Source organism: Amia ocellicauda, chromosome 8 (genome assembly GCF_036373705.1).
Source record: "Amia ocellicauda isolate fAmiCal2 chromosome 8, fAmiCal2.hap1, whole genome shotgun sequence".
Lineage (NCBI taxonomy): Eukaryota > Metazoa > Chordata > Actinopteri > Amiiformes > Amiidae > Amia > Amia ocellicauda.
Genome location: NC_089857.1, coordinates 10,673,668 through 10,686,580, shown reverse-complemented (window position 1 = coordinate 10,686,580; position 12,913 = coordinate 10,673,668). Strand labels below are relative to the sequence as shown.

Sequence of the window (12,913 nt, the reverse complement as noted above, 5' to 3'; positions counted from 1 at the left end):
AAGAGCTGGACCCCCGAATATCATACCAGACCCCCTAATCTCATATTCCTGTGCAAGCATGTATAAATGGGGAGAGAGCTTTTTTGTTTCCATGATAGCAGTGCATTTATATATGAGCTATTTATCGTAATATAGACTAAAATTATGTACAGATGTGAATACTCCAGGTGTACCATTCTTATCAACATTTTGCCAGGTTGCATTGGCAACGAACTGAAAGAAGGCATTGGAATACTAATATAATGTACCAGAATGAATAAAGTGTTGAAATTAAGAGCTTGGATGGCATGATTCAATCTATTCCTGAGGAGGTACAGAGCCACAATACTAAGCCATGAGGTTTTATTTTTGTGAAGTATGGACACGGATAAAATCAGTAGTAAAATGGTTTTGGAAGATGGGATCTATCAAATGTATCTGCCTGGAAGCAAGCTAGAACAGTACAGCAATATATAATACCAGCATTTAACAGATAGGAAATGGATTAAAGACAGGTGTAGGGGACAGAACAGTCTACCAGGATTTGTATGTTTATGTAGAAACTAAATAAATGGCCTTGAACCGATTCCACTTTATTATATACAGGTTTGACAAGTCCCACCCTCCCAGCACAAACAGATAAAATACATGTCAAAACATTGTACAAGGCTATAGAGAGATTTAAACATTAAAGTTTAAACATTAAAAGGACAAAGTGTCAAGTCAAATTGTCTGCACAGGGGAGCAACCTTTTTGTTTCCTTGGCTATGCAGGTGACCTCTGGAGTGGTTGTTTTGCTGAATACTATGAAAGCAAGATTTTAATACATTCAAACATACATTAAGCCAAGGTGTAGTCCTGATGGAATAACTTTTAATGTGGAAGCTGAAATTCCCAAACCATTTGTAGACCTCTAAATTTGACTTCTGTTTGATTAAATATAGGTTGTCCTACCTTTCCAAGCCTAGGACACACATACTTCGTTGAGACACAATTCAGAATAGATTCCATACATTAATTTAAAATTCAGAAAGAAATACCACGCTACGTATAAATTAGGGATACAGATGAAGGTAGGGTGGGTTATGTTTACATTTAGGTTCATTAGAGAGCATTAGTTTGAGTGATTTAGTCCTAGCTTTTGTTAAAGTTATGGATGGTTTTCTACTGACTTGACTTAATTGGGTGTGGATTTGTGTGCACCAAGCTTGAAAATGTGGTGTTGGCTAAGGCTGCGGTTTAGGGCATATAATAAAATATATATAATGCTTTAAGTAACCTACCGATATAGTACAATTGTGTATAGTGTCAGGTATCTATTTTAGAAATTAGGAAAATTATCAGTGACAGGTTTTATATTTGGATACAGGTGAATGGTTAAATTATCTTAATTTACAGTCCAGAATAAATATTCAGATAAGTATTTAGGTTTTGATTAATACATTTTCAACCCTGTATGAAGTGAAGACTTTAATGTCATAAGGTTATAACATTTAAGGTTATAACATAATGTATTCCAATTAATAGAATCAAATGTATGTGCAGTAGCAAGCTCCTTTTAATGTAATAAACATTTCCAGATTTTGTTGTTGTTGTTGTTGTTGTTGTTGTTGTTGTGTGTGATGCTTCCTTAACCACTATTACCTTCAAACTCACCCATGTCTGCAAACTAGAATATAAACCTCTATCCGCCTACTATACATATCCCAGTCTTTATCAGGCTCACCCAAGCAATTGTGCTACCACGCTATTATTACATAACAACAGCAGTGATATGCATGACACAAAATCATGCCTTTTTATTTTAGTGAGAAATCAATAAACGATTTAGCATCAATTCTGTCTTTTATTCAGCCACATATATATGGTTATATGGTTTGTCTGAGAATATTCCTTAGTGCTATTCAGTTGCTCCTTCCAAATGTTGCATTGAAACTCTTAACTTTCTTAATTTGTTGTATCCCTGATCTGCATGACAAACATGGCAAACGCCTACTTACAATGTTTTAATTTTAGCAATATGACCAAACCTGCACTAAGATACCATTCCGAGGTAAACATCGCTGCCTTCTCTATTCCCTTTATAGTAACGCTTCCTGGAGTAACTGGACGTCATCCCCTTGACGGGAATGACGTCAGTCCCAGGAGCATGCAGTGACGTCAGTGCGGAGGGTGGCGTGGTGACGTCGGTGTATTTAATACTGGCAGTGAACAGAGGATGGAGACAGATATTGACTGGGATGAGAACAGATGTACAGCCGTGTGAAAGCAGCTGGAAAGGAGATGGAATAAAAAAAAATTGCTGTGCAGTAGTTCATGTTGAAAAACCAACAACCTTTTTTGGTATTAAAGATCACTTAGTAGGATAAAAACATTTTTGCCAGGTTCATCACACGGACATTAAGCGTAATGCACATTTCTCTGGTCTTGTGAAACACAGGGATGGTGATGGAGCCATGAGAATGCACCAGGTCTTTTAACAGGGCAAACAAGCGAAAGAAAAAAAAAAAGAAGCGAGAAAATAAAAAATGCCCATGAAAAGGCTGCTTTGCAAAGGACAACTGTGGTGAATATTTGCATTTTTATTTTTTATTTTGTTCTGTTGCTTTGATTCCTCCCCCCCACCGTGTGCCCATGTGACAGTCCGTTTTGATTTGCTCTGGAGGAATTTGGATGGCACATCCGAGATAAGGAGCTGCAACACGAATGAATGAAGAATGGACACATAGTAACTGAAGAAGCGGGGCTGGATTGCAGGTTTAGCATTTTTTGTTCTTGCATGCAGGCGAGCCAGTCGCATTGTGGAGAGGTGTCAGTTTTAGAAAGTAAATAGCAAGGGCGTGATGCAAGAGCACAGAGTAGCAGCCCGTCTCTGAGGGGATATTTAAGGGTCGTTTGGAGATCAGAGAAGGCAGACAGCCCTCGGTGCACCATTTCAACGCATACTCGCTGCCTTTTCCGCCTTCAAAACCACGGAATAATAACAGTATTCAGCTTACTTACAGTGCTGTTACTTAGGCATTCGGGATTGGGGTTTTTTAAAAGGACGTTTCATTCTGTTTCAAAGTAGCTGTATTGGTATAACGTGTCTATATGGGAATCCATCATTGCGAATGAGAACTGGGAATGGTAATTCGTGCAAGGGAAGAATAATCACTTTCCACGTCATGCATTTTCTTGGACATCGGTGCATTTCTTTGGCTTGTTTTGAAATGTGTCTGAATTAAAGCCGCAGAGAGCTGTATGGAAACAGTCATGTCCTGCTGAAGGAGCCCAATCTGGACAGCCTCTCCACCCCCATCAACCCTCTTTACCAGCTGTGTGATAGAGAAAACGGACCCTTGAAACCGAGAATAGTGACCATTAATAACCATTGAGCAGGAGCATCTTTCATTTGCACCGACGGAGTCATTGTCACCATACAATCCACCAAAATGGGGTAAGTCAAATACACAATATCGATATCTCTTACTATGAAATAGCCTAGTGTATTTGCAGCTGGTCTCAAGTGTGTAAAATGTAATGGAAGACCAGATGGTATATATATATATATGTGTGTGTGTGTGTGTGTGTGTGTGTGTGTATGTATGTAATGTAATTGTTCCTTGACTTTCTTGTAGTTAGGTGTGCCTATGGGTTACAGTGACAGTACTAGAATGAACTCAGACCATATCTGAACTAGGGAGCAGATCTGACTGGCCATGTCATTGCATTTGAACTCTTGTCAATTTGTGCTGTTCCTGATGGAGACCATTTGATATCTGATTTAAGCCATAACCCTTCACCTGGACCTGGTTCACCAAAATGTATTCTTCCATACCACTGTATTCGATAAATTCTCTTATGATGCGCATGATATGCTCTTGTTTCATATGATTCAATACTGAATATGATGTTGTGAATTATCCTATTATATTAACCTTGCCAACAAAAAGAATGAGCAGTGCACTCCTAAGGGATACGTCAAGGGAGAGCCCAAGAGATACTAACACAAGAAGTGTATAGGTGTGCATAGGGGATAGTAGGAAGTATGAATATTTTTACTTTTTATTACTGCTTGTTTTATGTAATTAAAATCTGAACATAATACCTGAGTAGGATCTGTAGCAATGTTTGTATTCCACGTTTTTTTTCACCCATAAAAAACATGTTTGCATTATTTATTTGGTACATTAATGAGTCACAGAGAGCAATATATGTAGCATATATTGTTCCCTTGCAGGGTGAATATTATAACACACAACCTCCCACGATTCAACAATGGAACAGAGAAAAGTTTTACAGCAAATTAAATAGTTCAACACGTGTGGGGTCACAGATTCCAAGTGACTGAGATATCATAAATAAAACATTTTGATTATTAGGTAAATATCTTCTGTCAGATGCTAAAAGATCACTGGAAAGCAATGCTACTCTTATTAAATGGATTAATCTCTCTTTCTCTATCTATCTATCTATCTATCTATCTATCTATCTATCTATCTATATGTATATTATTAACACAAACACTCATCATTTAAATAATTATGTATAATGCCTTTGAGAAGGTTTTTATTATCTTGTCATATTGTATATGCAATGTGAATGTTTAGCCTATATACATAAATACAAATTGGAAAATGTCCTACACTAAATTCTCTAAATAGATAATTAGTGCCAGCAATAATTGAACAATTTATTCAGGTTAAAACAAAAAAGCAGTGCTTCAAACATTGTGTAGGAGGTACCCAGTGAATGTGGTGTAGTGTTAAGGCACCAGCACAAGGAGTAGGGACAGATGCAGGACAAGCGCTTCAATAGATGGGTTCCCAGAGTGAAACTTTTCATGAGATCGATGAACTGTTGCCAAAAAATTACTTTCAAAAGGCAGAATCTGCTTTAAGTAGAATATTTTTTTCAGGTGAGTTCAGAGGTATGAGATGAATGAAAAAAATCAGAAAAGTCTGATATGTGTAAAACACAAATGAGGCAATATTACTGGGGGGTTATTTCAGCTACAGGTCTATTTTTAAAAAGCCATCTGAGTATACAAAAGGCTTTGTGACATGCACAATGTAATCTGAAGGAGCCATCTTATTAAAATAGACAAAAAAATCAAACATGGTTGCGTTCTTCTTTTCCCTGCCTCAGTAAGTGAGCATATCTCATGTAAAACATTTGTGTTAAATTGATTACAGGAGATTCAATGTGGCTCTGGCCTAACTTGTGTTAGATACTATTTATGCCCCATGTGCACATATGTGCACTGTACATGTTTATGTCACCATCTCATGACATTGATGATCTGGTGTGGTGTAAAGGACTCGACAGGAGATTTGCAAATTTAGTTGTGCCTTTGATTGCTGGATCCTTGTTTCCTTTTCATCTTGCATGATACATTTCTGTGCTACAGCCTGCACTGGAAAGCAAGGTGAAAGCTTTCAAATGAAAGTAGAACACAGAACAATCATGTGCACAGTTGGCTGGGCAGTGGCACAGAAGGGATTGTGGGTATGTACCTCAGTGTCAAACTTATCTTCATATCAGGGGGTTCAGTGGTAGGTGGACTGTCAAAGCGGCATACATTACCTTGAACATGAAAGCATTTTTTAGCTTCTGTAGTACACTTTACCTTGTATTTTATATCAAGGTGCACAGGGTTTTATTTGTACTTCTGATGCCACCCCTGATCTGTGCCTCTCCCATGTATAGACAGTGGTACCTAACCTCACCCACTCAACCAGCAGTCAGCTGCTATTTTAAAGCAACGTGCTTTACAAAGAGATGGTGATGGAGGCCTGTCATTCAATAAGGATAAACAAGGCTCTAAATTAAGGATGATACAGACATTCAGCATATATATTATTACTGTTGGTATCAACATATTAAAAGCATAGGGTGGTTCTCTGTGGGGAGTTGGAAGATGACTTAATTAGCATAGGGAAATAGAGGTCTTTTCAAAATCAGTGCTGTCTGGTTGCTGATAAGTGATGTGCTGTTAAGAAACATACAATGCACTGTTTTGAAACGGCACCTAGTGCCCACTTTATTCATATGGGTAAGTATTGTAATTTCATCACAGAGAAGTGGAGCATTTGACACACTTGATGGTATCTTTACAGGATGTGTTGCAGGCTATGTTGATCTCCAAAGTTCCTGTCAAATTCCTTCTTCCCCACCTTGTACACAGTGGTGTGTCTTTGTGACTGTTCACTGTTTTTGAAATTGCATTTTGGTAATATTATAGGGATGCAGTCCATGTTATCCATCTGTTTCCTGAACTATTGTCTGTACTTCTATACCGAACACAGACTCCTCAACAAAACAAGGAATTTTCTGACTCTAAGCTCATTTTGGATATGTAACTAAAAAATTAGGGCTTTTTTTAGTTACATTATTTTTATGGCGCTTGGCACCAGGAGTATGAAATTGTTTTTTTTTTTTAGAAAAATACCCAGACTTAGATATTATCCCCTTTGCTAGTGACGTTGTTCATGACCGAAGTGTCTTACATGCTGACTGAGCCACTGAAATGCTGTTATAGGTGTAGGTCATACAAAACAGAGCTGTATGTGTCAGTTGAGTGAAGAAGAGAGCACAGGGCTGCCTTCCACCAGCTTACAATTTTACTCAGGGATGCTTTGTTTTTTATAAAAAAAATATATATAATACTGGCCTGTTTCTTTCCTTCAGGTATCTTCAATTGAACTCTTTATTATGTGCTGACCCAAGTCCTGCTCCTTGCACTTCGCAACATTACTCTGTGTACTCTGGATGAATGAGCTTCCGGCTGGAATGCTCCCAGGATTTAGCAAATCTCCTTTTCAGACAATCAAGTAGTTTTAGTGCATTTTTATTTTTCAGTAGACTTTCTATTCATATTTCTTCTTGTCCCTGTTTCTGTCATCGGCTGTCACTCCTGCATTAACTAAAGCTTGAGTTTGTGATGCTGCATGAGCTGTGCACACGTCATAGCAGTGCATGGGTCATCTGTAATTTTATTAATCCACAGCTGGAGGCAGGTATGAGTTATTATCGTAATTATATTTGAAATAAGGCCTATGAGGTCTGAAGAGCATGTGACAGGTACATCGGTATCTTGTGTTCATGAGAGTCTACTTTTTCCCTGCATCTGGGCGAATGGCCATTTGATGAAGTAAGTTACTGTGCTCTCAGACTGAAGCGCCTAGGGACTCTGACCACAGAAGGTAAAGCCCTGCTGCAGCAGAGCCATTGAGTGCATAATTGGTGACGTAATTGGTGGGATACTAGGAGCAGAGCGGGCTGCGGAGTTTTGGAGGGCAGTGTAGCAGCGGTCATCTCGAAGGATGAGAACATGCTGGTGACGTCACTCCCCTGGGCTGTGACTGGTGCACACACCCCAGTGGCTGGCCCCTTGGCGATGCATTGGGGTTAGTCATGTGTTGGCTTGTCGCAGGTGTGCCTAGGACAGTGGGCTGAGCTGGGGGTATGGCCGTTGTAAACTCTAAATCTGGACATGTCAGGGGTTTGAAAGCTTTCTACATGTACCCAAAGGCACTCTTCAACCAAATATTTGAGGAGATTGACACTTGATTTGTCAGCTTCAAAGTCTATTAGTCTTAGATAAACAAGTAAGGGTGTCATTTTTAAAGGATGTCATTGTCTATAAAGACAGTTCGTAGGCAGCTGGAGTAGAGGCAAAGTGACAGATAACCCAAACAGTATCAGTGCTGAGTAATGCCTTCCATACATTGTGTCACATCTGGCATGGTGTTTTTAGATTGACTACCATATTTGTATATATTTTGTTTACACAGACAACCGTGAAGACTTTTAAGTCCAACTTTACATTAATTACCATGATGTGATCCACTAAGTTGTGATATTTACTTTAAGGTCAGATCTCTCGATAATGGCTGAAATTTTGTAGCAGGACTATTGAACTGGTGGATGATCATTGGTGTGATTGAGCCGGTTGAGTGTGCTGTGATAAAAGCCTGTTGAAAGCTGCATAAGTGTGCAGTAAACCAGAATAAACCAACCAATTAATTAAAGACTGCACTCATGCAGCACCGTGCATTTGCATTGTTGAGGTTATTCAGCAGAAGACAGGTCCATAAATGGAATGGTAGTGAGATTAGAGTTGATAGAAATCAACTTAAAAAAGAAATACAAAGTGGTTAATTAGTTGAAATCGTTTGCCAGGCTAGTCTGTTAAACCTAGTCGACTGGCAACATATAAGAATCAGCTTCAGCCTTAGCCCTGTGATTGAGATTAAGCTGGAGAAAAATCATAGACCTAATTGCTGACATTTATTACAACATTGTGATAAATTAATATAGCATTTGGTTAAAAGTATACAAAATTCCTAACTGGTTGATGTAAAAAAATGAATACAATTAGTGTATTTCGAGGTTTATGACTGAGTGATGTGTGAATGTATTACTGTCAGTCAAAAAGTCATCCAGGCTGATTCAAACTTAGCGTTGAGGCAATTTGTAGATGTGTTAAGATTACTTAGTATAGGTATTGAGTGAGCTCTGGCAATAGTACTTTCCTAAATGTGGACTACTACAGTTCATTATCATGGGCTTCTAATGATTTAAGACTGAGTCTGTTTTTACTGGTGTCTATACTAAGTTGTATTTAGAATGGGGAACAGGAATTGCCTTTGAAAAAGCCCACAGGTCGTATGTCTGCTGCTTAGGTTTCAGGTTAATATGACACTGACTCAAATGTTTCAGTGGCTCTTGCCTCTTGCTGCATGTGTTCCTCGATACGTTTACACCAGGAAAACATCCCATCTGTAATTCAATAGCACCAAGCTTGCCTGGGACTTGACTCCCTGATTTAACAGAATGTTCCCGAAGAGGTGTTGCTTAGCTGTTTTTCTAAAGATATGAGATGTTTTTCTTAGTTTCCCAGTCAGTTTTCCTTCAAAGACTCCCCCGGTTGAATCCGGAACACAATGAGATGCTTTTATTTGATGTGGTTTTGTCTTGTAATGTGTAATGGCCGTCACAATTATGGGAGCACCTGCACAATCACACTGAAATAAATCTATTTTGATTGTTATCTATTTCTATGTTTCTTGTTAAAGAAATGTCCCTTCTTATTAGCAGTTACATCTTTACACACTATGGACACTGTGGCATGCTGATTTTACAGTGTGTGTTTGCATTTTTTCGTCCATTTATTCCTTATTGTCTCTCAGAGCATAATTTTGCTGGTTCAAAGGCCCTTAAGCTCGTCCCATAACATTTCAATGGAGTTAAGGCTCAAATGTGATTTAACACACCACCAAGTGTTTTAACCTTTCTTTTAATTGTTCATATTATGATGAGTTTTGTAAGTTATAAGGTTAATACAGTCCCTTTCAAGCTGTCGGTTTGCATTAGTTTAGGGGGTTGTCCTTGAGGGTACTGTCTGTCTGGTGTCACTCACAGAAGCTGTGAAGCCCTAAAGATGTTCTTTCTATTTTTATGTTGCACTATAATGCATGTTTGACAGGTATGCTACAAAGCGAATATGGATGACCAGTAGCTAAAACTAATTACACTTCCTGCAACCACACACTCATTAGTGCGCCAGTCATGCTTAAACCTGGTATGTGGACCAGTTTGTAGACATGCTCATTTTATCAACCCTTTCATTACATTAAGTTTCAATCTTCTTCATAATATGTCTTTGTAAATACCTTGAAACACTCCTTTCAATCAATAATGTGATAATAGTGTTTGCTTTGCCTGGTAAATACAACTAACACAATCAAATAGATAATATCATTTTTTTTTCCTCAAAAAAGTGTACAGGCTAAAGTGTGCTAAAAATGAGGGCCCTACGATTAATTTAAGATTATAGTATAAGGGCCAGAGCTACAGTTGATGTTATGTGACAACACCATAAAATGTTTATCTAAACTAATTGCTGATTGAGATACTTTGTTTATTATGTGATGTAATACAGTCATCACCATCTAATGTTTACATAGTTCTGTATGTGTATGTGTGTGTATATATATATAAATAATAAAGTAATTTAAAGTAATACAATCAGGCCAATATGTATACTGTGACAGCGTGCGGGGAGTGGTATACAAAGACAGGTATTTTTGGACCACATGGTATCCCCATCTCCCCATCTATACACTACCCAATGGTGAAATAGCAACGTCATGCACCTGTTGGCCGACATCAATGGCGCCGGAATAAAAGCATGCCACATGGAACACTCATGGCAGAGTACCTATGTGAAAGACATGCAGGGTGAATAGGAGTGCTACAGATCAAGCAAGTTACATTAGAGACCAACTTCTAGCTGACAACCCTCTTCCATGGAAACCAAACATGGAACGACGCTGCCAAATCCTCTAAAACGGAGCCAGAGTCACGACCCGAGACTGGCACAGGCCACACCCCACGTTGTGCCACTATACATAACATAAATAATTTTGATGTTAAGTAGCTTCCCCATGTTCGATTTTAACCTATTTACTAGTACTGTTTTAGTAGTGTCAGAAAAAGTACTGACACCATATGGCAGTTAGAATTTGATTTTATGTTCTTCTGTGGCGATATTTAAAGTTACTGAAGCTTGTGCTGATATAGTGCCTACGTGTTTAACAGCTTTGGTGCTTACAGTTGATATGCAGAAATTGGTTTACCGTACAGTTTTGTTTTTCAGTAACGCTATAATGATTTAATGAAAGACGTCCATTCCCATTTTCCTGTTCAGTGGTTAAGCACAACCCCATCTAACTTGTTGGAGTGGAAGAAACTAGATTAATTCATTATACTCTTTCAAACATTGGCCTCCAGCATTGCCTGGCCATTGATCAAGCCACTAGACACACTTATTTGTACCCTGGGACATTCATTCAGTTAGCTTGAATGGGGCAGGTAGACAAAAGGTATGAAGTGAATGTAGACACAAACCCAGGCACACGAATCATGTTTGGAGTTTAGTTCTCATCTCTCATTTTTATTACACCTGTGAGCTTTACTTGGTGCTTTCAGGTATTTCATTTCCTGACAGCTCCGTTGTTTCTGAAAGAATCAGAGACCACAGAGACGCCTGGCTAAAAGTCTAATTTTGAGCTCACATAATATGGTCTGTGAGAAGCTCCCCCATAATTAAATTTGGTAACAAAACAAACGCCCCTTTATTGTTTCACTGGTTTTGGTATCCAGTTGTTTTTTGTTACCAGACAAAATGAAAATAAAACAAAATGGAGAGATAATATGGAGATATTAAAAAAGCGTGCTATCAGTAAACTACGATTGCGGTAGTCTCTTATTGTAGAAATTGAATGATACTACAATATCACTTTCTACAATAAAAGACATCAAGAAACAATAAAGGTAAGACCTTTACAAACTGCATTAGGCATTTTGGATTTCCCCGGTACATACATTCCCTGTTTTATATGAATCTTGTAACTATGGGAACATAATGAAATCTTGAAGCCATGATTATGCTAAAGAGGGGCATCCAAACATTTGGGGATTCTATTCCGTTCCCCTCAGCCTGTAAAGTGTCCAACGCTATGAACGCATGTCCATGTGATCAATGTTTAATTTGAGTATTGTAAATATTATATGAGGTGAAAATGTGCATATTGATTTTGCGTTCTCGTGCTTATATCCAAAATATAGCAGCCATACTGATAGCAAACAGAGGCCCCTTGGCTGCTTGTGTGTGATCTGAAATGTGTTTGGTAACTGATGAAAGTGTGTAGCTCACTGCGGTGGAGAATGTGCAGCAGATGATATTCCCAGTGTGGGGAGTCATCAGAGAGGCCTTCATATCTTCCGATGGGTATGTTACTGTATCAGAGATCATTACTGTATGTTCTCGGTGAAGGGCTGCTAGCAAACAAGCCATGTAGCGCCTTCCTTGAACATCGCATGCAAATGACAATAAAAATATGCAATTTCAGTTGCGCAATATGTACTTCATATAACGGATCAATTAGAGTCCCATTACAGTCCCAGTTGCACCACTGTCATGCTTAAGATTTATAAAATCAGTAAACATACGATCCCTTGCTGGGTAATTTTGACCATAACAATTTACAACATACCTGTTTTATCTTCTCCAGATTCTCCAGAATAATTGGACAAAATATCAATTGTAACTGTAATTGTTCAGACTCTCAAAAACTGCTGCAATTATAATTATAACTGACCCCAGGACTCCATTTTTATCCAAATAACATTTGAGTATCTGTGGTACTTTATAGTTATTTATGGCCTGAGAAATTCAAAACCGTTACACAGCAGTGTATGTTATATATCCAAAAGCAGCTGCTAAATCGGTTAACTGCAGTAACTCAATGCAAGTACCATCACTTGTGATGATGTTTTTTGACATTTTGTGCTGAGAAAATCTGAGACTTCGCAATCCACTTCAAAGCGCATATAGGATGAGAATGAACAAGCGCCATGGTGTTTCCTGACACAGCATCTGCTGCCAAGCCATCCCATCAGGTTTAGACCTTTGTTGCTGGTTTTCAAATTATTTATAACACTGTGTTTTAAGACCTGTGTTTGTTTTAAGATGGCGCTTCAGCTCAGAACTGTGATGGAACAGGCCCAGTTGTTTGTTCTCCAGAACTGAATGTACCGCCTGCTTAATGGATCAGATTGGAACGTTCCTAAGTTTTATTACACTAATGATAAAAAGGATGACCTATGAACCCTACTAGAGTTTGGCTCCCAATGACAATGTTGGAGACGTCTGGCTAGGACTTCTTTTGTTTTGGCTTCAGTGTTTAATCTGTTGCTCAAGGAATCATTTAAACAAGGACAATGTGGCCAAAATGGCTGTTTTAAGGGACTAGACTCTAGTTTAGCCAACATTAAACAACAGCCAACTTAGTCACTAGAGGCATTTGTGGATGACCCCCTTGGCAATGGCCACAGTGCAGCAATGTTAATGCAGAAACAATGAATGAACTGAAGAGAGGTTTAA

At 38.5% G+C, this 12,913-nt stretch overlaps 1 protein-coding gene across 2 annotated transcripts in view; it reads left to right on the top strand.

The window, feature by feature from the left end:
• Positions 1 to 2,090: 2,090 nt before the first annotated feature.
• Positions 2,091 to 12,913, top strand: part of LOC136755417 (homer protein homolog 1) — a 66,417-nt gene continuing 55,594 nt past the window's right edge. The window contains exon 1 of one of the 2 annotated variants that reach the window (XM_066711983.1): positions 2,091 to 3,418. In XM_066711983.1, the coding sequence (XP_066568080.1) occupies positions 3,414 to 3,418 (5 nt within the window). In that variant the 5' untranslated portion in view covers positions 2,091 to 3,413. The remainder of the gene's footprint in view (positions 3,419 to 12,913) is intronic. The other variant, XM_066711984.1, reaches the window with a different exon arrangement.